Source organism: Pinus tabuliformis, chromosome X (genome assembly GCF_031772625.1).
Source record: "Pinus tabuliformis cultivar Carrire ecotype Pingquan chromosome X, CPIR1, whole genome shotgun sequence".
NCBI classification, from domain to species: Eukaryota; Viridiplantae; Streptophyta; class Pinopsida; order Pinales; family Pinaceae; genus Pinus; species Pinus tabuliformis.
This window is the reverse complement of record NC_142308.1, coordinates 1187560763-1187587266: the sequence shown is the minus strand read 5'-3', so window position 1 is coordinate 1187587266 and position 26504 is coordinate 1187560763. Positions and strand designations below refer to the sequence as shown.

The 26504-nt window shown below is 33.1% G+C and overlaps 1 protein-coding gene across 1 annotated transcript; it reads left to right on the top strand.

Annotated features, from left to right (window-relative positions):
- Positions 1 to 18958: 18958 nt before the first annotated feature.
- On the top strand, positions 18959 to 26174 carry LOC149144192 (uncharacterized). The gene is made up of 2 exons (XM_089446663.1): positions 18959 to 19294; positions 25861 to 26174. Exons 1-2 carry the CDS (start codon positions 19118 to 19120, stop codon positions 25939 to 25941), a joined length of 258 nt encoding a protein of 85 aa, XP_089302789.1. The 5' UTR covers positions 18959 to 19117; the 3' UTR covers positions 25942 to 26174.
- Positions 26175 to 26504: the final 330 nt, after the last annotated feature.

Genomic DNA, 26504 nt, shown 5'->3' with positions numbered 1-26504 from the left:
CCACAAAGAAATTGTATGCATGATCATGTAATGAGTCCATTTCTAATACGGTCAAATTATTTCCATGTTTCATATTGAGTCTCAAGATAGAGAATGAAAACTCTTGAAACAGTATCTCATTTACTCTTGAATATTTTATCATTTATGCCCCTCAATACACATACAATACAACCTATGTTTACATGGTTTATATTTTATTCACATACAACCTGCATTTACACTGGTTTCATTGTAAAGCGTTGAACTAATAGTAAAATCCATACTTACATGGTTGTATTTTGAAGAAATGTGATTGAAGAGGTTTTGTCCATATCTAGTGGATTTTTGATGCAAATTCAATGACTCCTCTACAGAGGACCACAAACGTAGGGAGTGCACAGAAGGTCGAATACCGACGATCAAATATTCTTTATGGTTTGGCTAGTCGAGTGGGGCGTCTGATCAAAGTGGATGAGCATACAACTAGGATTCAAAATGGGTCCTATGCAAGTTCTTTTAAATGATATCCCTTGGAAGCTTCAACATAGTACTCAATGTCATCATACAAAGGACCACCCAAAAACAGACCATCTGATCCTGTCGAAGTTTGAAGAACCAAGTTACCCTTTTTTAGAAGACCATCGCTACTATCATTTTGAGCAATTATTTTAATGTCAACACCTAGGATTATTGGTGGAACTGACCCTGAATGTACTTTCCTAGGCACCCCATATAATAAGGAATATTAGGTTGGCACCCATCAGTTTTAACAGCAACGTGCCGACTTCTTGGATAAAACAAGACCTTTTCAAAACTATTTTTCTCACTAGCATACGTTTTATTTGTTAGAACAAAGACCATTTCATCTTTAAGATTGGCCCAATGAGTGTACTTATATACAACGATGTTGCTTGGTCCATTAACACTTGAGACAAGTTCTACATTATTGATAATATCTATAAATGCACCCTCCTTTTGCCATATATCTACAATATGCTTTGAGGCAACTCATTTGCTTTGGGATAAGAATTTGAATCAACATGTATTTCACCATTCAATAGATATTTTTCACCAGTCAAATATATAGGCTTATGGTTCAATACATTGAATTCTAATGAAGACATTCCAAAGAAAATGCACGGGTTCAAGAAATGAAGCATGTGCACACGAGAAGCTTCTTAACATATTTTCTACCATCCTTTCTCAATCAACAAATTCATTGGTTATTTGTTTGGTTGTACAATGTAAGAAGCCATAGGATGAGTAGACATAATACGCAACCAATAACCTTTTTGGATAAACACTATCTCTGAATGATCAAAAACACCGACATTGACATCAATAACATTTCTCTACCAACACTAGTCATCATCCCGATCTAACAAATCAGATGGAGGTCCATGTTTTACCTTAAGATGCAACGCATCAGGTAGGACTTTCTCAAATATGAAGTCACTACTCTCATTTGTTAAACTTAAAGATTTAAGCTTCTCTGAACCTAGAGTTCAACAACTAGAGAAGTAAGTGATATAGAAACCGAGGAGTCACATCCTTCTTTGCATATCCCCGATCCATGTATATCAACAAGGACCTTTATAAATTCAATGACAAAAATTGGTCTAGTTAATGTCACATCAATTTGGGATGGTGAAAGTTGAAGACGAGAATCACATTCTGCTGTTATGGTCAGCGGGGATATTCGATATTAACATTGTTGAACCTCTAAGCAAAACTTTCCCATATCATCAATCCTCTTTGATTGAGGCTTAACATTGTCTGACCCATGTGTCAAACCAACTTGACGTTTGCCATAATAGCCATTTTTCACTAATTTTAGGGAACAACAAATATTATAATGTGTTGCTTCTATCTTTGGGATTGAAGCCATGATTGGCACAACCATGAAATTCTCCAAATTGCTAAACTCGAAGTAATCCTTCTCAACCTTGATTGTGTAGTGTGTTGATGTTGCATGATCAAGTTTGTAATATCCTTGGACATCTATTGTAGCTCTTTCTCGTCCATCAACTAATATCTTAACACCTTCAAAACAGACTCCTTTACAAGTCACCACAAGGCCTCCAACTGAGAAACCTGTGGCCTAAAATGGCTGAGATATATTAAAATGACCGTGATCAACAAGAACCTCTATAGATGGAATTGAAACATCAAATATTGTATTCTCGCCTTTATATAATGGAAAAAAACCTTTAATTTCTACATGGAATAAAATTAAAAGAAAATTTTTGGTATGCATTAGATATTGCATGACAAAGCGCTTGATTTGGCCAAGGAGCTTCTTTGAGGGCACTTCACCTCATGGACATCATCTGAAGAAAGGTATACATGAACACCTAAAATAGGGTTACCCTAAGAAACAAATAAGAGATCCACATCATAACATGGGACATAAAAGATGTCATCTACTACCATATTTCTGAAGCCCAACTCCATCTCTCAAGGACCTCTTTGGATAATTGTTAAGAACATGAGAATCACGTATTTGAAAGAGAATATTATAGAAAATATACTCTATAAACCTCAATCATTGTACGTCATGTGTAGTGCCATCCTAGATAGGATTGACATTAGGTATGACCTTATATATTCTTCCTCGCTATAACAATTGGATCACATAAGCCGCTCTTTACACTTCTTCACATTTGATTTCATGGAGGGCTATTATGTCCTCTGGACACTCATCCTTAAGGAACCTCCAAATTTATTTTGTGTATCAAACAAAGGCAGAGAGAGAAAAATAACATGGCCTTTCCTTTTTGAAAAGAAATGTAGTGGGATCTGATATGACTTGATATTTGTATACTGGTCGAGGACTGATGAATTTTATGTATTCATGATGGGAATAAACCAGCCTATATTTCATTGGAGTAATATTTGTAAACGTGTAACTACCTCCCTGGGCCATAAACACATCATTAATGAGATCATTGCTGGTGGAAATGAGTTCAATGTTCACATTATGATGACCTCCATTTATATCTAGACAACATTCTTCTCCAACAACGCCCATCACTCTCACAAAAATAGTGAACCTACTGAAGTGAAAATTGATGTCTTCATCGCCATTGCAACCATTGTGATCCACTAATACATATTCATCCATTTAAGATATATTCACCAAGTCAAGGAATATAAATATTTCCGATGTAATTTTTCCACGCAATAATCTTAACATCAATTCCGAAAGTGTCTCGCTCATCTTCACATCAAATCCGAAATTGTTTTGTTCATCTTTAAAGAGCTCTTGAAACAATTTTTCATAATTGTGTCAAATATGCACAAATATATTAAAAAAATTATTAATGTATGCTAGTTGATTACCAATCAAAATGTTTAAAATAATACAACACCAATAAATTTTTATTTCATCTCCATTGCACATAATTCACCTTCCTTCATAGAATGCATATGGCTCGTAGATATTTTCCAGGTGCTTCAATTGCTGTAACATATATTTTGTACATGATCTTGATAACCCCACTATCTACAATATCAGTTTGCAATGATTCATTTCATTATTTTTTTATAATTATGGTAAATCAATAATTCTCTAGATTAAATAAGGAATCTACTCCTTGAACAAAGATTATATGTAAAATTTATATGCAAAGTAAAAGTAAAATTTACATGAGTAAATATTTAACTTTTCAAATTCCACTTATATTCATCAAAATTTTGAGTAATAAACACAGAATATCGTTACAACTTACGTTAGTATTAACACAGATCAATTGCTTCAACAATTTTATTGGGTTTCATTTGCGATCAATGTAGGGATTACATTTAAAATATTCAAATATTATTTTTAAAAAATCTTGAATTTTTATGGGATTTACCACTCAAGAAGCAACGTGATAAACCTTTAATCCATGCTTTCCTGCATGGTTGGCCATGGCTTCTAAAGTTGCATTCACAACCATGTCTGTCCATGTCTGCAATTTGAATTCAACAAAAAAAAATAACACATTTAAGAGAAAAAGGATAATGGTTTTTTGGGTCAAAGTTTTGAAGACATATATGGAAGATCTGATCTCCCAAGAGAAATAAATAATGTAGAGAAGCTCCAAAAATTCAAATACATATGATTTAAATAATTAAAATTTATCAAATCTATGTTTGGAACCATTCACTGTAATCTTCCAGATATAGATGAAAAATGTAATCCAATAAAAAAATGGAAATACTCAAGAAAATCTAAAATTAATTACAAAATGTTTTTGCACACTTTGTTAAGAGTTACTCACCAAATCTAGCAGAGTATCTAGATCAGCCAAGAAGCAATATATTTGACCTTTGCCATAGTGTGTAAAGATTGGACCTTTTCCATTGTGTGTAATGATTGGATCAATCATTTTGCAAGCTGAATATTTGATTTAGCTCAACAGCAATGTGAGAGTAATCAAGCGTCGGATCCGAAGGTTTCCTCAACTCATTTAAAGACCGACTTTCGAGGAAACCTCGACATCCATTGATCCATCGGCAACGGTTTGAACTTCTACACATGTAACCAACATCTAAAGCACCCACCATATCTTTATTACATGGAACTTCGAATGTAAAAACCTATTACTTTTTTTCCATCTTTTAGCAGTGCACTGCATATCTCTTTCTCTAGTTCCCAACTAGTTGACGCTAGTTCAATGCCCATAGAATTTGAAATCACTGTGATGGTTGAGATATAGGTTTTGAGGGGCACCAAACACATGGATCCACTGAAAATCCAGCCACAATCTGGATCAGTTTTATCTTCCCAGAGAATTGGATAGGTGTTACCCTAGTAGAAACAGATGTAAAACAAAGATGACCTATAACCCCTGCAGTTTAGGGGAAAATCACCCAAAACCCCAAATTTACAGCAGCTTAAATTATTAAATTATTTGTAATTCAAAGTTTAAATAAAATAATTACATATCTCTTTACTCTCTTTGAAAATAGAAAGCAACTTTTCATTCAAATAATATTATTTTAACTTTCAATTAATTGAAATTTATTTTGTTTTAATTAATATAAAATTATTTTTGGTTATTTATATATATTTTTCAAAGTTATTTGTAATTTCAAATTAAAAATAAAATAATCATTTCCCCCATGGGGTAGATCTATCATAAAAACGTAAACATGTAAATTCAAATTCCAGCTTCTATGATCAATAACTTATTAATTAATGAATATTTTCTGAAAAAAGCACATTGCCAATATTTGGTTGACACATATTGAACCAACGAGTGTTGTTCATCTTGACAAGATGAACCACACTAGCTGGTTCGAAACGTGTCGACCAAATATTGCCTATGTGATTTTTCAGAAAATATTCATTAATTAGTAAACATGTAAACTTAAATGTAAATGTAAATGTAATATTTAAAAGATACCAGCCTTTTATCTGTATCTGCTGCCTTTATGAGCTGGGAGATTATCTCTTAGCATGGTAGGACAGTTGGGTGAGTAGCTATCTGTGGGAGTCTTCTCCTTGCAATGTTCCTGTAGATCTGAGCTTCTTCCGCTGCTTCATGCTCGTCTGTAACAGGGTATAATGTTTAAAAATCAATCTGTTTATTATTATGTATAAACACAACATAAATTTAAAATATAAAGAGAATAGCAAAAAAAAATAGCTATGGCAAATATATATATATATTTTAATAAATTAGAGTTAGGGTAAACAAATAAAACATCTTTTTATCTTTACTCCATTAACCTCTTTATATTTATGAAAACTCAAAAAGTAGGTTTTATTTAGGTGGATCTTGTCGGACACATAATTATTAGTACCATGGTCCAATTACCATATTTATAAAAGATGTATGATAAATAAATAAATATAAAAGAGGTGTAAAGATGTATGGTAAATAAATTAAACATATCAAATAAGATTAGAAATCAACATCTAATTATATACCAAGCCTCTGGGCCACATACCATTGTAAATAAAAGAAATATGATAAATAACTAAAAATATAAATAAACAAGAGGTATGGTAAATAAATAAAACCTATTTTTATATTTGCTCCATAAACCTCTTTACACTTACTAACACTAAAAAAAAAAAATTATTTAGGTGAAGCCTATGGGAAAAATACCATGGGCCAAATTATTATTAATGCCGTGCAAAAAATACTATTAACCGTAATATTAATATTAAATTATTATTATTATTATTATTATTATTAAATCTAATATTCACATTAATATATCACAATATTGATATTATTAAATATAATATCTTTGTTTTAATCCAATATTAAATTTGTTATATTATAATATATATTAACTCTATATATATGGAAGGTAAGAACAAAGACATAAAGTTATAGAGGTGGAGAGATAGAGGGAGTGACAAGGGAGAGATGAAGATAAACTGGAGGAGAGGGGAGAGGAGGAATAAAAAGTGAGAGAGGTAGAGAAGGGTAAAAGAGGGAAAGGAAGACCCAAATGTGGAGGGGGAAGAGAGAGGAGAGTGGGAAGGAGATAGTGAGAGGATTGGAGGGCAGAGAGAGAGACGGGGGAAGAGAGATAAACATAGGAGAGAAAGGGCGAGAGAGAGGAGAAGAGAGGGAGGGAAAGAGATATGGAGTTGGAGGGGGAGAGAGGGAGGGAAGAAGAAATACATAAAGAGTGAGAAGTGGAGAGAGAGAGGGACTGACAAGGGAGAGATGGAGAGAAAGAGTGTATGCTTAGGGGTGAGATAAAGAGATAAATAATGAGAGATAGAGAGAAGGAGGGAGAGAAGGAGACAAAAGGTGAGAGGGAGGGATATAGTAGCAGAGCTAGAGAGAGAGAGAGAGAGAGAGAGAGAGAGATATGGGGGAAGAGATAGGATTGGAGGGAAAAGAGAGAAAGAGAGAGAGGGAGGGTAGAGAGAGATAGAGAGAGTGAGAGAGAGGAATAATGAGCGATAATACATGAGAGAGAGAAGGAGAGTTATGGGGTAAGAGAGAGGATTATAGGGAAAAGAGAGAGAGAGAGAAAGAGAGAGTGATGGGGGAAGAGAGAGGGATATAGAAGAGAAAGGGAGAAAGAGGAAGTACGATAGAGAAGATTTGAGAGAGAGGAGGAGATAAGGATGGATAGGGAGATGGAGTTGGAAGGGAGTAGAGGGAGGGAAGAAGAAATACACTGAGAGTGAGAAGTGCAGAGAGAGAGAGGGAGTAACAATGGAGAGATGGAGAGAGAGTGTGTATGTTTGGGGTTGAAATAAAGAAAAATAAGGAGAGATGGAGAGAGGGAGGGATATAGTAACAGAGTTGGAGGCTAAAGAGTAAGAGAGAGAGAGAGAAAGAGAGGAAGGAAGAGAGAGAGAGGATGTGAGAGAGTGGAGTGAGGGAGGGAAAGAGAAATGGAGTTGGAGGAGGATAGAGAAGGAGGTAAGAAGAAAGAAATATAGAGAGAAAAGTGGAGAGAGAGAGAGGGAGTGATAAAGAGGATGGAGAGAGAGGAAGAGAGGAAAGAAGTAGGGAAGAGGGATAGAAGCAAGGGAGAGAGAGAGAGAGAGAGAGAGAGAGAGAGAGAGAGAGAGAGGAGGAGGGATGGATAGGTAGATAGATTGAAGGAATGGACTGTATTTTTTGGTGGTGATATAGAGATGCAAATGGAGATAGAGGTATAGATGGAAAGTGAATAGATGAAAGAAGAGAGAGATGGAGAGAGGGAGGGAGTTACAAAAAGATTAATAGATATGAAGTGAAATAGCATGTGTGTTTGGGGGGTTGAGATAGAGTGGAAAATAAGGAGATATGGAGGGAGATATAGATATATATGGGGGGGGTGGTGGGAGGGAAGAATATTTCCTGCACTAGATACATTGATTTCAATGTAGACGTGATTTCTAATCCAATTTGATTTCTTGCACTAGATGCATTGATTTTAGTGTAGATGTTGATTTCTAAAGATATTTGATTGCTTTCACTAGATGCATTAATTTCAATATAGATGATTTCTAATATTATTTGATTTCTTACACTAAATACATTGATTTTAATATAGATGGTGATTTATATTCCTATTTGATTGCTTGAACTAGATGCATTGATTTCAATGCAGATGTTGATTTTGAATAATGTTTGTTTTCTTTCACTAGATGTATTTATTTAAATGTAGATGGTGATTTCTAATATTATTTGATTGCTTCCACTAAATGAATTGATTTCAATGTAGATGGTGATTTCTAATCCTATTTGATTGCTTGCACTAGATGCATTGATTTGAGTGTAGATGTTGCTTTATAATCCTATTTTCTTACTTGCACTAGGTGCATTAATTTCAGTGTATATGTTGGTTTGTAATCCATTTTCTTGTGCACACTAGATCAATTGATTTGCGTGTAAATATTGATTTCTAATCTTATTTTATTGTTTTCATTGGATGCAGTGATTTTAGTGTAAATGATGTTTTCTAATCATATTTAATTGCTTGCATTAGATTCATTAATTTCAGTGTAAATGTTGATTTATGTTTTGATGTAATTGGATGTATGATGGTACATTAATTTTAAAGTGATTGGATTAACATTGTGCATTGATTTCAGTGTAAGCACAAAAAATTATTGACAATGTACATTGATTTTTGTGTTACAGTAATTCAACCTATTATTATTGGAGAGAAGGAGAGACAAGGAATGATGTTTATTACAATATATTGAGCTAAATATTTAAATGTTTTATGGTTTAAACTTTCCTTTTCATATAATCGATATGAAAATATGACAATCAATATGAAAGGATGACAAAAGTAAGAAGGGCGACAATAAGAATAATATAAGAAAATAGTTTTAGATTAACCAAAATGAAGACTATTTGTAATTGACTATATTCTTATTATTCACAATTTCTATCATTCAACACTATTACATTGTCCCTTTACATTCAAAATTTATATTTCATCATTTTTCAACATTAACATTATTATCATCACAATAAACTGACGCAACTAAGCAAATTTAAAATTAAAATATACAGATTAATATGAGATATATTATCATATTTAAAATGATTATATTAATATTAGATGAATTTAGGTATTATTGATAAAATTAATCATATGTTTGCTAGATTTTCTTTGGCCGCACATGATTGAAACCAACATAGATCCATCTTAAATCTAGATCTATCAAGCACCGAGAGGGATCAAATATCTCAAGGTACGAGCCTTTCCTCAAGTTTTGCACTCAAAAAAGAGGTTTGCACCTCAAGAGATGTAATCCCTCTCGTCGCTTGATGGATCCAGAGTTAAGATGGAAGTAGGCTGACTTTATTTTAAAATTGAGGAAATTACAAATATTTATGAAAGTAACTTTTCATTAAAATAATAATTCTTTACTTTCAATTACATAAATTGATATAAAACTAGCTTGGACCTATCTTAATTTTAGATCTTAATTTTGGATTTACCAAGGGCAGAGGGGATCAAATCTCTTTTCACTTTAAAAAAGGTTTGTATATGTAGAGATTTTATGCCTCTGACACTTGGTAAATTGGGATTAATATGATTGCATTAGTAATTATAATTATAATTATTAATTTTATATTTCACTTTACTTATTTTTATTTTTATAATTTACCCCAACTTTATTTTGCTTAACATTTTTCACATTAAATTTTATTTTACGGAGTTTACTCAAATTTGATGTTAAAATTGATTTTCAAATAAAAATAAATTGGCTATATTTTTTAATATTAAAAGTTATTTTTAATTTGCCCAATGATGTAGATTAGTTGATGATAGAATGGGCTGTTAAGGCATTTGTTATAATGCTATCGGTTTAAACGTCAATTAGTTCAGTGTGCCACATGTGAGGCAATGTGGGTACACTTGGAGGTGATTGTGGTAGTGTATAGAATCGATACTTAAGTACAAACATGCTATAGTTGTCTATTCTCTCATATAGAAAAAAATAAAATAAAAATAAAAAACTTATTTTTTTAATTTTATTGAATTAATTATTTATCAAAATTAGATGTTATTAAAAGTACATGATTTTATTGGAAGTAGTTTGGGTGATGGAAATAAAGGAAACTAATTTTCTTGTAAGAATTTTCTAAATTGTATCTCCACTCAAATAATCTCATAGAAAAGAAAAGTCTTGACCACACCCATCAAGCAAGCCACCCAATGTCACCATGGTGGCCTTCTCTCACTCTTTATACTACTAGAAGGATATCCTTATCTAGGGGGGAATCCTTAGATATCGAGATAAGCTAGTTCATTGAGTAGTGAAAGGAAGTTCCTTAACAAAGACTAGTGATTTGACACTACTCACTCTCAAAGTAAAAGGTCAGGGATAAGTGTGTGAATAGTCCAAGAAACCATGAATTATAAACAAATTTTTAATGATTTTAATTACATAATTATGCTTATTGATGCAACCAAATTATACTTTAAAAATGAAAGATAAAGCTTGCTCAACTAACCATATATCATGAGATGCTAGTGAAGAATATATACAATGGCACAATAAAAATAGAAAATGAATCATAAATTATCTATACAAGTAAGGCAATATATCATTCATTCATCGTATTCATAAGCATTGGAGATTGAGAGTTCGTTATCATCATCAAGAGACCATTCCAAAATTAAGAGATCATACACCAACAATATTAACTATGTTTGGGACAACAAAGAGTTACGTGTTTGCGATGATAAATATAGGAAATATTCAAACTTGTTGTTGTTACTAAGGACAATGAAGACAACAAAGTTGAATGTGGACTACTTACACATTTCTAACATTCAAAGGTCATCCATTTATCATCATGCAAGTTGCATGAAGGAAATTTGGTAGTGGTACTAAGTGAACGTTCTTTAATCAAAGTTCATACCCTCTCCTTAGCACTACAACTTTGCAAGACAAGGAAGAAATGTGAAATATATGTGAAACCAACTAAATAAGTTGGAAAGGTTGTTGCAACATATATATGTGGTCATGTCATGTTGCAAAAGGAGGTGTTGGCCCACTCCCCTTTTCTATAATTAGTCAACCTTTGAATTTGATTCCCTGTGAATGTGATAAAATGATATGACCCTAAAGATTCTAATAAGCTCCATAATTTTAATCATCCTTTTATCTAATAAAGAAGTGTACAAGGAAGTATAACCTTTCACCCAATCTAAAACAACCTCTGAATCCCCTATGACTTGTAATTTTGGATTGTTGAAGTGACGCAATTAAAATGACTAACATAAACGACTAATTCATATTATTGTAGTTTTTGTTAGGTAGTCATATTTTTCTTCCTAGACTAAATTAGTCATTTATGTTAGTCATTTTTAGTAGTATTACTTATTAGCTAGTTGTATATTTTAAACAGTGACTAAAATAGTCATTTATGTTAGTCATTTTTAGTTGGGTCTCTTAATATTGCTAATTTTTGGTAGCATTTCATTTGGAAAAGTTGTGGTGACTGACATTTTTAGTCACTTAGTCACTAATTTCACCATTTTCTACTAGTGATTGAAGTTTCTATAAGAAAAAGAATTCATTTGGGTTTTCCTCTCAAGTGGGAAAGGTTTTGGCCGTGGATGATCGCCTATATTCTATGTTTCTTGTCTCTTTATTGTTTATTCTTTAGTAGTTGTTTGATGAAGAACATTATAATAATCTAACTAAAGAGAAGATCATAATTTAAAGGAGTAGAAAGCATTCACAAACAATTATCATTACAAGAGAAATCACCTAATTAGTATGCCGTATATTTCTTAACAGAGTGTGCATCATACTTATCCATATGTGTGATATAAAAAATTTCTTCTTGGCACCACTGCTAATACATAAGGAGAAAGTTTGACCAAACATATATTTTTCCTTAATGATATGAGACAACAAACCATTTCGAGACACTATCCTCTACACGTTTTTTATAATCAAAGCCTTGTTAAAAGTGGATGTATCTATGAAACCCCAACCTCCATCATCCGATGGCCTTGCAAGTGTTTACCATTGTAGCATATGAATTTTTTCTTGTCACTGTGTTCCAACCCATAAGAGGCATCTCATAGTAGATTTTATCCCATGGATGACCTCCCTTGGAATTAAATAAAGGTGCATCTAATATACTAAAATGTTTTGTAGCACCGATATCATCATTACGTTCCTTACTCCCATCTTCAACCATCTATACCTCCAACTATCAAATTTGTTGTGAAATTATTTGATAACCATGCCCAATCCTAGTTATATTATCCTTTCCATTTCATATTAAACCCAAGGTAGGTGAAACCATCATCTAGGATTGATGATGCTCCCCCAAACAGATCACATATGTCATTTCTTACATTCTCCTCACTATCATCATGTAACAAGATCGATTTTCCTTCATTCATACATAAACCATACACAACTCCAAATGATTTAATGAGGTCTCTAATTGTTCTCCACTCCCCCACCATGGACTCCCCACCGAGTAACATATCATCTATGCGCATTAAATAAGATATGGATATATTTTTGGTTACTCTGATCCCTTTAATAATTTTGTTATCCTTTCACACCCTCATTTTTCTACTGAAACAATCAATAACTAAGAGAATGAGCAATGGATACATCGAACATACCTATCTAATTCCTCTATATGCATTAAAAAAATGTGAAGGAAAGCCATTAATAATGACAACAAAATTTGTAGTTTTGCAACATGCCAAAATCCATTTAATGTTAAATAGAGACATAGTACACTTTAACAGGACCAAGAAGAGGAATTCAAAGTCAATGCAATCATATGCCTTGCTCAATTCTACCTTTAGAAGGAAATATTTTTGTTTCCATGATTTAATAGAGTGCATCATGTCCTAGGCAATACCAATTACATCTTGTATTTGTCTACATTCTAAGAAATGAAATTGTTCCTCTGTAACATGTTTCGACAATACCAAATTTAACCTACTCGCAATCAATTTTGATATCATTTTGTACACAGAGTTGCAGAGAGATATGGGACGATAAAATGAAATGGTTCTTGGTTCCACCCTTTTAGAGATTAATGCTATGAAAGTCACATTTATGGCCCCTAATATGTACACATGAATCCTAGATTTTGTAGCTACTCCCAATAAATCTGGGATTATCAAATCAATGAAGTGAATAAAAAGTTTAACCCCCACCCATCCAGGCCCAAACCTTTCTCCTTTCCACATTCCTTCAATATCTTTGTCAATTCCTCCCTTGTGATTGGTTGTCCCAATTTGTCATCATCCTCCAATGTGAACATGTTTGGAAAATCTTTGATGAAATTCATTTACTACGAGAAATATATCTTCTCTACCGAGTTTTAGTCTTTGAAATGTGTGACCGTCGCTTATTGAATAGATCTTTGTGAACTCAATATTTTTCTGACATCATATCTCATCCTCCTTATGGAACTGATATGTTTCTTGCCATTGAAATGTCTGTGGAAATATCTAGTATTTGTATGTACAACTTTTAGCTATGTTCCCTACTCTTCATGTGTATATCTTCTTCCCATGAACGAAGAATGTCCCTTCTCTTACACTCCAATTAAATGATCCTTTGCTGGTACTCCTCTGAGAAGAATAATGGGTCCCGAGGATCGCTGAAGTAACAAAGGAAAATGTCAACCTCCTAAAGAGCTTTAGTTTCACTTTCCTTCATCCCCCTAATCTACTCCTCAGTGGCCTTTTATAGCTCTATAAGCTTTCAACATATGGATGTCATGTGATTGTGTGGAGTAGGAAGAAATGACCGAGACCAAACATATTAGACTAGATCCCCAAATTTATCCATTTTAACCAATTTGGGGTTGAATTTGAAGGGTTATGATCTCTTATGTTCCCCTTCATCCCATATTAGCATAATGGTAAAGTGATCATAAATAAACATTGGAATAATATAAGATCTTATATTTGTCAGATGATTAACCATAGTCTGATTAACCAGAAACATATCCATTCATTTTGACAAACCCTCCTCACTAGTTCTCCCATTCCTCCAAGTGGTGCCAAGAGGATCTGGCATCACATCTAATAGGGAAAAGTACTCCATCAAACCTCTGAAATAAATAACCATACTATCAATTCTTGACTTATATCCCCAAATATCTTCCCTCCCAATCTAAAAATTAGGATCCCCCGCAATGGTCATGGAAATTAATTGAAGAATTCCAAATTACACAAGAATAGTATACACACCACATATAAAGCATATGAATTAACACTTCAAACCCTTTAAAAGTTTCCCATCATGTTTCTGGTCATGATAATCCCTACATATGACATAAATCCCTGCATCTCAATACTTTTTGGATCCCAAATAACCCCCAAACCACCATATAATCCAATAGCATCAGTTGCATCCCATGTCTTATCTCTGCAAACCATCATTTCCTGGAAAAGGATTAAAGAGTGTTTATGAACCCGAACAATACCTCTGAGGGAGATTAATTTTGGGTTCACTCACAAACCCCAAATGTTAATGGAAATAATAATCATGGAGGAACCACATGCACAGTTACATCCCCTCTAAGGACCTAGACTCCATCAAAATCAGAAATAAAGACATTCCCAATAGTAAAATCAAAATCAATATCAAACTAGTTATTGGAAGATCCAGCCTCATCAACATAACCCAATTTGTTCTTGTTACAAGCTAAAACATTTTTATATTTAGGGGGTTTCTTCTTCCTATGTGTGACATTTTTATATGATTGACCTCGAGAATCCATAGGATTATGGAAAAGGGATATTTTAATAGAAAGGGGAGCCAAATTCTCAAATGAGGAAAAAATATCCTCCAATTCCATGTCAAGGTAAGATTTACGAGGGGACAAGACCATATCAAAAAGTCGAAATGGAAACCCAACTACATAGGATTACTTATTGGCAATATGGGAGGACTCAACTACAGGCTAAGTTTAAGGGAAAAGATCCTCACGATCAATTTCATTCGTGTTGTTCAAAGAAGGATGGCGATAATGTGATGGATCATCAAACGATATGGGATTGAAAATTACCAAAGGTCGAAATGGCATCACCGCTTCAAGGGATGACTTTCCATAGGGGCTTCACTTTATTAATTATCATGTTCATTCATAAAGGGGGTTTTAAAATTGTGAAAAATAGAGCCAATATATTATAGATATTGGGGGTGGGGATTTTGGGTAGAGGGTTATAGGTTTTGGAGGTATTAAAATGAGTATTTGGTAAAACTAGGGGATATCTACTAAAATAGGCATGGAGTAGTATTGACTATTTAGTAATAAAAATAAAAGGGTAATCTAAATCATGAACAAACTGATGGTTGTTTATCTCACCACTTGAAATGATGTTATGAGTTCAAATAGCCACAAGAGGGAGAAGATTATATTCTACCATTACTTTTTTACAATGTTTCTAATCATATGTGAATGGAGAGGAGTTTGCAAATGTTTTCTACGAGGGTCAATGGTTTCTAGGATTTGATATTTTATCATAGTGGTGGCATGAGGAGGCGTTATCCAATGCAATGTGGTTAGAGGAGGTAGATTTAGCTGTAAATTTGGGCATGGTGAAGATGAAAACGATTGTGAGGTACGTTTTTCTGGCTGCAAGGATAATGACAGTTGTTCTTCACCGAGGAAGATTAGGTTAGAGTCCTCTTCTATGGTGGGAGCTATACACAACAAGGGGGCACTAGACAATGCATTTGTGCCTTTCGATGCCATCGTCGAAAAAATTTTCTCCTCAATGGGTTTTCATGTTGGTTAGTTGGTGCTAGGGCACAATATGATGGAGATAATTAGGGATGAGGTTTGTTTTTGTGAAGGATGTTGTGATGCCATGGGCCTTGTAGGTCATTTTTCTCTTCTTACTTGCTAGTGTGGGTTGTTGGCTTGCATTAGGGTGGCCATGGTTGGGGATTCATAATCATTTTGGTTCCTATCAAATATTCTCTGAGTTATTCTATTGCATCTCTATTGGTGGCCTTGTGCCATTTTATTCATATTTATTTTCAAGGTCCTAATCCTCCTCAATTGGAGCACTTCCTTTTGTCTTTTGAATGAATAAAATGAGTCCATGCTTCCACTTGCCACTTTCTATTTCACGAAATCCATTTAAAGAATGAATTTAAAAATAATTTGATGGTTTTATAATGTCAACAACCACATGGTATCTCCTCATGCAAAATTTGTATCAGATTTGAAGAAAAGGCCCTGAACAATATGTACATTGAGAAATGTAGGGCAAGCAAGAACTTGTACATGTTTCTGAAAAGCATAAATAAGACAAGATAGAGAGGTATTGTGTACATTGAATAACTGATAGAAAACAATACATAATAAGGATGATCTTACATGTTTTCAATAGGTTGAAATGAAATTGTACAAAGAATCAATACAATCATATGGATATGTATGGCCATATGGAGCAATACAATAGTTGTACAACTTCTACCTTTCTTTTTTGTGTAGATCATATACCTCATTTTGAGATGATTATTATGACCATGCAATTGTTATTTTAATAGCTTATAGAGGTTTCCTTGAGGTATGAAAAGTTGATTTTGACAAGAAATTACTTATGTGTCTACAAAACTCTTTTATTCTTCCACTACTTTAATTTTAAGCTATTGTGTGATTGATGCTATGATCTGACATTAATTTATAAATTATATTAAATTTATATATTTATCTATTTATTAGGATAATATGGATACCAGTAATCTATGGTTGAATTATTGTAATGTACTTAACCCCAAATACCTCAAAAAGTGAAATATGCCTCCAAATATGTGAAAATATGTCCTTACCGCCAAACATTTCTACTTGAGCGGGAAACACACCTTCAAATACATGGAAGCTCTTCCATTAGGGTTATTTATCACCCCTTCTTACCTCCAACATCCCCCAACCACCTCCTTGAAGAATATTTCCAACCTGAAGACTTGAGTGGGCCTTTGACCAAACCCATGTGTAAGTTAGTGCTACATGGCATGATCTCAAGTTGGGTGTCCATCTTGTAAATCTCACCTTTTGTTCAAATCTTTTATCCACATAGTCGTAGGTCCTATGTTTAACCTAAGAACAAGGCTATCCATCAATGACATGACAAAACAAAATTTCATACATGTAACCATTCCTCTAATTACATGTAAACCATGTCTGAATGGATCCTCATAGTGAAATGCATCTCTGGAAGTACCTTCATCAAGCCAACCATACACCTTCTATTCTTCCCTTGGATGATGAAGAGTTCTCATGCCTAATGGATTTCAAATGCAGATAACGTCCCAAACTGGTACAACCTCCCCAATAGTGCTTTTGTCCCTACACATTGTAGCATACCTCTAGAAAAAACATGTTTTTGTCCTCGGCCTTTAACCAAATAACATGGGTTTTTAGTAACCATGTCTACTCATGTAGTCTAAGGACGTATCATTTACGGGCTTTAAACCCTCATAAATCATCAATTTGTGCCCGTGAAAGAAGTCTGACATCGAATAAAGTAATTTATGTGAACCAACTTTGCTTCAATCTGCTCAAGCTCTTTCTGACGTGCAACCATTTTTTCTCACTCCCATCTCTTTACCACCTTCTTGACGATGTGAAGATTCAGGGAAACTTCCTCTATCCAAGATAATTCATCATCCACAAATAACTGGGACCATGATTCATGAACTGTCTTGCAAAAATCCTCAACGGCCAGCCAAGTTTTGTTGAACTTGAAGAGCAATCCTTTCCACATCTTATTTCCCTTCCACTGTAAAATGATCGAAGAGTGGTCAAATAGAGTTGTTGGAGAGACCGAGAATCACATGTACCCCATCATGTCCCGAAGATTTGGATGAACTAAAAAATGGTCCAACCTTTTTGCAATGTGTTCGATACCAACCCTGTAGTTCCTCTAAGTCAACACAATGGGCCTTGGACACATATTCACCATAGAGTTTGTATATATCTATTTTTTGCTATGAATATCACATTAAAAAATGAAACTAAAACAAATTATAAAATATATCAAAGGAAATATCATTTTTATTATATCTATATAACTATATGTATTATAAATGTTTTAATAAAATTAAAAAAAGATATATATATTTTTATATAGTGAGATGTTAAATTTATATGTAATATAAATAATATTACAAAGATTTATCATATATCTATCTTAACTCTAAATCCACAAAATGTTGAGGGGTCAAATTTATACGTGTAAATATTTCCCAAGTTATATACTCAAAAAGAGGGGATCAAAGTTCTACATGTGTAAGCATTTCTTAAGTTATGTACTCAAGAAAAGGTTTATATCTTTAGTGATTTGATTTCTTTTGATACTTGGTATATTTATAACTACAATGGATCTTTGCTAGTTTAATATAAATTAACTTAGATCCATCTTAATTCTATATATATGAAACCCGAAAAAGAATAGAATCTCTTGCCAAAATATTTTCTTAAATTTTACACTAAAAAAATAATTTATACCTTTACAAATATGATGACACTAAATGTTTAATAAATTTAACTTTAAAATAAAAAATAAATTGAATATATAACATTTCCATTTAAATCTTTAAATGAATACTCTTTCAATTTTTATTACAACCCTTTCTTTTTCCTCTTTAATAATAATAAATATCTTTCGAAAATATTAGAAACTTCATTATTTCTTAATCTATTTTTAATAATATATATATATATATATATATATATATATATATATATTCTTTACTATTAAAGATATTATAATAAACCTCTTTAAATTTATATACCCATTTGGAACGAAAAAAGATTTATTTATCTTTTGTTTTAATATGGGATGTATCTCTATGTTTTAAAACTTTCACATGTTTCCCTAGAGTGCCAAAGTCATCACACTCAACATATCTTCCCTCTAATCTCTCTTGAAACCCTTTGCTTCTACAATTAATTGTTTCCGTGTGCCCCTTAACTCTATGAAAAACTCCAAGTCATGCAATAGATTTCATCTAATCTCAACAACTCAAACACGCCACTCCCACTGAACTTTTTATATTGATACCATTCTCAACCGGTCCCATATGCAAATCACGACGAGGGGAGCAAAGTGGGTGCGCCTCTTCCTCTTTTTTATATCTAGTTAAGATGATGTAGATGTTAGGGTTTCGAACTTTGCGTGGTCAGGTAAGCCAACAATTCCTTCAACTCCCATGGTCGTGATTCCAACTGGCCCAGACACGCCCCTGAGGCTGGTCTACTGTGATGATAAATGCAAGTTTAGAATGGACTCTGACATTGTCGACACTCTGCAGCTTGTGAAAGGGCCTCTCAGTGTTGTTTCTGTCTGCATCCGAGTGTATCAAGGGAAGAGCTTCATTTTGAATCAGGTTGGTCATGAAAATAGTTTTTGGAATATCTTTGTTTCTTTGTTGGTGAAGACATAGTAATATCATTCATTAAATTTGAAAAATAATAGTGTGTTTACTGTGGAATACTCTGTAAACAAATAACAGGCCATGGTGTAGAAGCTAGGGAATTTGAGATCGAGTGTAGTTGATGCAAGCCAAAACCCCTTTTTGATTTAATGCCTGAATGTAGAGCCATCGTGGCTCTAAACCTGGTGTCTTCAAAGGGTTGTGAAACCTCTGGGGACTCTTTTATATCCCACTCCAACTTACTACCAGTGGAATTAACCCACTCCAACAACAACCCCGTAAACAAATTAAAGGAAATTGTATGCCATTCCAACCACGTTTGTTGTTCCGAAAAGATTCTGGGGATGTGTTGCTCTATCAATCTTTCTTCGAAGTAATAAAAGAAAGGAAATTTCGATCAAGTTCAGTCTGTCTCTCGCTCAAAATCATATACACCACCATTTAAGGAAATCTATCCCTGCCCAACTATAACTTGTAGGGTATAATTTAACAAAGAAAATAAAATGACCTCTACGCTACAATGAAACACATTCCAGCAACACAAATATGCATATAAAAACTGAATTGAACCTTCAATGGATGCATAAAATATACAGAGCAGACAAATGAGACAAGCTCCTTCAAAATATTCCACGACGGACCTCTCGATGTGCCGAGTGAGCTATGGAGGTAATTCTATTACCATTTTCGTGATAACAGGGAAATTACAACTGGTTTTAGGCGCAGATCATAAAAGCATGGATTTGTTCACCAACATCACTAACATAAGCTAATTTAAGCCTTGTTTTGTTCATTACATGGAATAATAAGAAAAAGGGCATTAATTAATACTAACAAATATCTAAATAGCCAATTAGGACTTATTACATGCCATATTCATTAAAATTCCTAATCTGATAAGAAAACTCATGAGGGTCCAACCCCTCTATTAAAGTTTGACCACATGGTCCTTTGAAATGAACAATGCTCCTGAGGCTGAAAACTGTTCATGGCTCCTGACATGAGTTCATTAATGGACTTGCCACTTTTCTATATAAGTGTGGCAGTCATCCAAGTGGCATCCTCCACTATATGGTCCATCCACTTCACTAAGTACTCATAGTACTTCTTTCCTCTGGTTTCCTTAATGATCCTCTTATCTAAGATTTTTTCAGGTTGCAAAAGCTTTGCTGAAAGCAACTGATTTTCCCAATTTATGGCTAACCGTTGTTGGTATTGACTACTTCTTGTTGTTGATGTTGATGGTTTCGAATATTTATAGAGGTTTGAAACATTAAAAATAGGGGAAATTCCCAATCCTGGAGGCAGTTCTAATTCATATGCATTATTAGAAAATTTCCTCAAAATCTTGTAGGGTCCAATATTTTTCCATTTTAGTTTGTTGTATTCACCTTTTGGAAATATTTCCTTCCTAAGGTGAGCTAGTACCATGTCTCCAACCTCTAAAATCTACTCCTTTTTCCTCAAATCTGCCTAGCCTTTATACTTCATGGTGTTTTCCTACAATTTATGCTTGACTTGCCTATGAATTTCCTACATTGTTGCTACAAAATTTTCCCTTGTTGTACTTCTTTGTTATGCTCTCCCTAGATGCGTGAGTTCAAAATTCCTTAGGATTCATTCCATTAAATTTGAGAGAAGATGCTCTTCATTTAGGCTTCACAGTTAGGACGACGCTCTGCATTTTCATTAGCTGAGTTAAGAGTTGCTCACACTTCTAGCATTTCCTTTAGAATGTTTCACTGTTGATAATAACCATTATTAAATTTAATCTCTGCTCCTTAAATATATAGTATGCTAATTGTTTTATAATATTCTTAACTATTTTTTTTTAAAGGTAGCCTCTCCCTCTAAAAAACAAAGTGCGATCATAACTATAGAGAAGAGTTTGTATATATCAAGTATGCAGATTTTCCAAGAGCAGTATCTCGATAAAAACCCTTGGAACTTTAATTGTAGTAAATCTTGTAATAAACCTGCAGATACCTCAAGAAATTATGTTGTAACTAGTCCCATTAAAGTAAGGAGATTAATTGTTGTGGTGGAGGGCAACTTTGGATGCAGGAGGAATTCTGGCACTGGGACATATTCCTCATTTTTAACCCTTGCACCAAGATAGATTCATCATTTCTGTTTACTAATTCTTATATTTTTTTCATAATTTGTTGTTCTTGCTAGGACTAGATGGATCAACAATATTACACTGTACACTGTGAAATTCTAGAAATATCTCACAGTATGATTAAATGTGGAAGTCTCCAATCACTCACTATCATAGTAGTTTAGAGGTTCCTGTAGAAAAATTATAATTACTTAAATTCTCACCCTGAAATATATATCTAGCTAATGTATGAAGAAGGAAAAACTTTGGTTCTTCATTTATCCCGTAGAGGAGTATATGGTCTGAAACTCTAATTGCAAATAACAAATCTAGAAAGTAATATAGTAGTTGAACTTTTAATTTTATGAATCTTTAGAAAGAAATAAAGGTGAGACCCTAAAAGGAAATGTACCGTGTTTTTGAGAATGCCTATAAGTCCATACGCCTATCCACAAATTAACAGTAGACATATTATAAATATACAATAGATGGATTTTAAAGAGATCTACATTTCATCTTTTTAACAGACTTGTATTACTCTTGTTTGGATATTAAGATTTAGTATGCATTGTGTTGCAATTTCACATTTTCATTGAACACATTTCTACTTGTTTGTATAAGTCCATTTCTCCTTGTTGAGAATGGAATTAATATCTCACAGTAAGTAGATGTTAGTATATTGAAAACCCATTTTCATTGCACCATGCTTCATAATATGTATGAAGAAATTATATAGTCTCTGCATACAATTATTACTTAAATGTCTTAAAAATAAGAGCATTTAAATGGTTGTTATTTTTTGTTCTTCTCTCCCTAGATGCCTGAGTTGATAAATTCCTTAGGATTCATTCCATTAAATTTGATAGAAAATGCTCTACATTTAGGCTTCACAGTTAGGACGATGCTCTACATTTTCATTAGCTGAATTAAGAGTTGCTCACAGTTCTAGCATTTCCTGTAGAATGTTACACTGTTGATAATAACCATTATGGAAGAAAATATATGCTCCTTAAACACAGAGTATGCTAATTTTTTTATAACATTATTAACTTTTGTTTTTTTTAATGGTAGCTTATGCCTTTCGAAAAAGAAAAGTGTGATTATAACTAGAGAGAAGAGTTTGTATATATCAAGTATGAAGATTTTCCAAGAGAGGTATCTCCATAACAATCCTCAGAACAATGATCTGTAGTAAATATTGTAATCAACCTAGAGATACCTCAAGCAACTATGTTGTAACTAGTCCCATTAAGGTAAGGACATTAATTGTTGTTGTGAAAGGAAACTTTGGATGCATGAGGAATTCTAACATTTGGACAGATTCCTCATTTTTAGCTCTTGCACCAGGGTAGATTCATAATTTTTGTTTAATAATTCTTATATTATTTTCATAATTTGTGGTTCTTGGTAGGATTGGACCGCTCAATAATATGACATAGTGTAATTTCATAAATATCTGACAATATGATTAACTGTGGAAGTCACCAATCACTCAATGTTGTAGTAGTTCAGAGGTTCCTATAGAAAAATTATAATTATTTGAATTCTCACCCTTGAAATATATATCCAACTAATGTATGAGGAAGGGAAAACTTTGGTCGTTCATGCATCTCGTAGAGGATAATATGGTCTAAAACCCTAATTGGAAATAACAAATCTAGAAAGTAATATAGTAGTTGAGGTTTTAATTTTATGAATATTTAGAAAGAAATAAAATTGAGAACCTAAAAGGAAATGTATCATGTTTTTATAATGCATCTAAGTCCATAAGCCTATCCATAGATGAACATAAGACATATTATAACTATACAAGAGATGGATTTCAAAGAGAGGTACATTTCAACTTTTTAGAAGACTTGTATTATTTTTGTTGGGATATTAAGATTTAATATGCATTGTGATGTAAATTCACATTTTCATTGAACACCTTTCTAGTCATTTGCTTAAGTCCATTTCTACTTGTTGAGAATGGCATAAATATCTCACAGTAATTAGATGTTCGTATAAATCCACTTTCATTGCACCATGCTTCATAATATGTATGAAGAAATTATATAGTCTCTGCATACATTTATTGCTTAAATGGATTAAAATTAAAAGAATTTAAATGGTTTTTATATGTCAAGCTTGTGTCATATTTAACATCTAAATATGTATTATTGATTGTCCATACTTCCACTTATCATGAAATAGAATTATACCACAATAATTGTTTGACTACATAAACAAAACCTCTCTAAATCAATTTCATGATAATTTAAGATATTCATATTCATATTTTTATTTATAAGGTGAAGGGGTGTGTTACATAAACCCTTGACTCCAATTTATGAATTGGAAAGGTAAGGGTGTTCCAGTTGAAGAATTTTCTTTGGTATTTCCAAAGGGACAAATTCGAAATATGATGCAATAGATTGCAAAGTGAATATTATATGATGTTGAGGACCAACATTACTATCTCCCCCTCTTCAGCTTGCCTATCTCTACTGAGGATACATGGTAGCTTAAGAAAGAGGGTAATTCCAGCTACCCATAATATGGCCAAGGAAAACTAGATAAACAAATGGAGTAAATGGTGAATCTAGATTGCAAACCAACACACCAACAAGTTGTCTCCTCAAAACCCTAGACATATTTTAATATCAAATGATGATGCTCTACATTTAGGATTCACGATCAAGAATATGCTCTACATTTTCATTAGCTGAGTTAAGAGTTTCTCATGATTCTTGCATTTCATGCAAAATGTTTCACTCTTGATCATAACCATTATGGAAGATAATCTCTACTGTGTAAATACTAAATACAGAGTATGTTAATTGGTTTATAACATGCTTCACTGTTGTTTTATAACAAGAATATATTTTTAAAAATGGTTTCTGAGAAGACATTGAACAACCTTCCCATAAGGGACTAAAGAAATACTGAATTTATGGCATCAGAAGTAGAGTTCAATGGGAATGTCCCTTAGTTGGGTGGCTAGGGAATGTTACAAATAGGCACTTTGGTCATATATAAATGTGCCTTGTCTAAATATAAAACCGAAAATTAACTAATGATGTTGCGTTCATGCATGCTTGTTCCCCCTAAAGAACTGTCTACATAACAATGTCACTCCTCCGAAAGAAAACTATTGTTGTGCCTAGCTTCATCTGCTATCAATTCTGCAAACACATCTTGAGGCATGGATCTGGTGTTATTTCTATGCTATGAGGGAGAACCAACTACCAAGAAAACAAGGTAAAAATCTAACACCCAGGCTGGGAGATTCTAACAGTAACCGACCCAGTTTTTGCTTGCCATCAACTTGGGACTGACATGGATGTAACTCACTGCAGGCAGCCAGAAATTTGAAATTTTGAACAACTTTAGTGATTGATTACATGCTTATGTCCACACCTTATTGAATCCTAATTGTCAAGTTTGCAACTATTTCTCTCATACCTTTAGGTTTTTTAGCATTTTTCCCTTTACTATAAATTAGTTCTATACAAAGCAAGTTTCAAATAAGTGTAATTTAAAAAATTGCAAAGCTTCAATTACCTTATGAATCCCTTAAGTTTCATTGTTGAATCTTGTCTTCCATTGTTTTGATTTTTATTTGGATACAAGCCTTAAGTTCAAGAGCTATTATAGTCCACAATATAAGACAAGCTTTTTCAAAACATTTATTGAAGGTTATGCAACTTTATTGACTAGTCAGATTTATATGGTACCTTAGAGCTAGTCGTTAGCCTCATTGAACATGTCCGTAAGTCAAAAGGAAAAAAAAAATCAATGACCAAGGAATTATGTGCCTTGATGCTCCCCATAATGTGATTCATGTGGTTGAACCTTCACTGATCTGATGTGAAGGTATTGATTTTTCTCGTTGGTTGAACCCCTGTTAATAATAATAATTAACATTTAAAAATTTGCTAATTTAAGGATACTAACATTTTTCTGGAAATGTCATGTTTGCTATGTTCTTTTGTTATCATATTTTGAATACTTTGAGATGTGTATCATGTGCTTTTTCATCTTTTCTTGACCATGTTAGTGCTTGGAATGCTGGAAAGAACTGGAAACATACTTTTGTGCATTAAGGAGAAGGTATTAGAAGATGGATATTTCTATGATCTAGTATTTCTTGTGTTCAAATGGGTAGCCAGTTAATAGTGAGGCATCTCTGTGTATCAGATACTTCAAAGGTCCTAAACTTCTTGTTGACCTTCAAGATTATGATTATTCTCTGGATATGTGGAGCCTTGGTTGTATGTTTGCTGGAATGGTAAGCAATATAACATTGTCAAGGGAACACATTTAATTATCCACACAAATGCTTTGCATGAGTAACTTGCCCTTTGTTATAATAGTTATTTTAAGTTTAATATGTTGTTTTTCTTATGAATTTTTATTGCTTTATTTATTGTTGCAGATATTTCGGAAGGAGCCATTTTTTTATGGGCATGATAACCATGATCAATTAGTTAAGATAGAAAAGGTGAGCCTTATATGACAAAGCAATTTTCGTATCTTTTTCAGAGTTTTCATTCTCCTTTCTTTCATTAGTTTTACATGTTCTCTAGACATTTTGTGGAGAATCTTAGGGATAATTTCTAGGTCAACAATGTAAATTGCATAGATCTGTGTTTCAAAGTTCCCATTGGTATGATTCCCTGGCTTTAAGTTAATCATGATTTACTTTTATATCATGTAATGCTTTTGAAATTACTTCGATGCAAAAATAACAACTAGCAAAAAGAGATATTGAGGAAGGTTACACTTGCAATTGATTGCTTGATATGATCAAAAGTCTTAGATTGTATCTTTGTTATCATTCAAAAACTTGATATTCAGAGCACAAAAGAGAGGGTTGCATAAAAAACAAATAATTTTCCATTGTTATACTTCATGCAATATTATATATACATGCAAAAAATATTGTGTGTTTCTTTGACAAATCCTTTTCCAAAGATTTTCAAAGAAATGAGTCTTATGAAAACTTTGCAGCCAAGTAATTTGAATGCATAATGCATTCTACTGGTTGCAAGTCAGGGTCCTCATGATGAGAACCAGAAG

What these genes read in the sequence shown, in the direction of transcription:
- LOC149144192 (XM_089446663.1), top strand. Translation starts at nt 19,118, where the DNA reads ATGGTCGTGATTCCAACTGGCCCAGACACGCCCCTGAGGCTGGTCTAC. An exon ending in AGAGCTTCATTTTGAATCAG is followed by an intron (nt 19,295 to 25,860) that starts GTTGGTCATGAA and finishes TTATTGTTGCAG; the next exon opens with ATATTTCGGAAGGAGCCATT.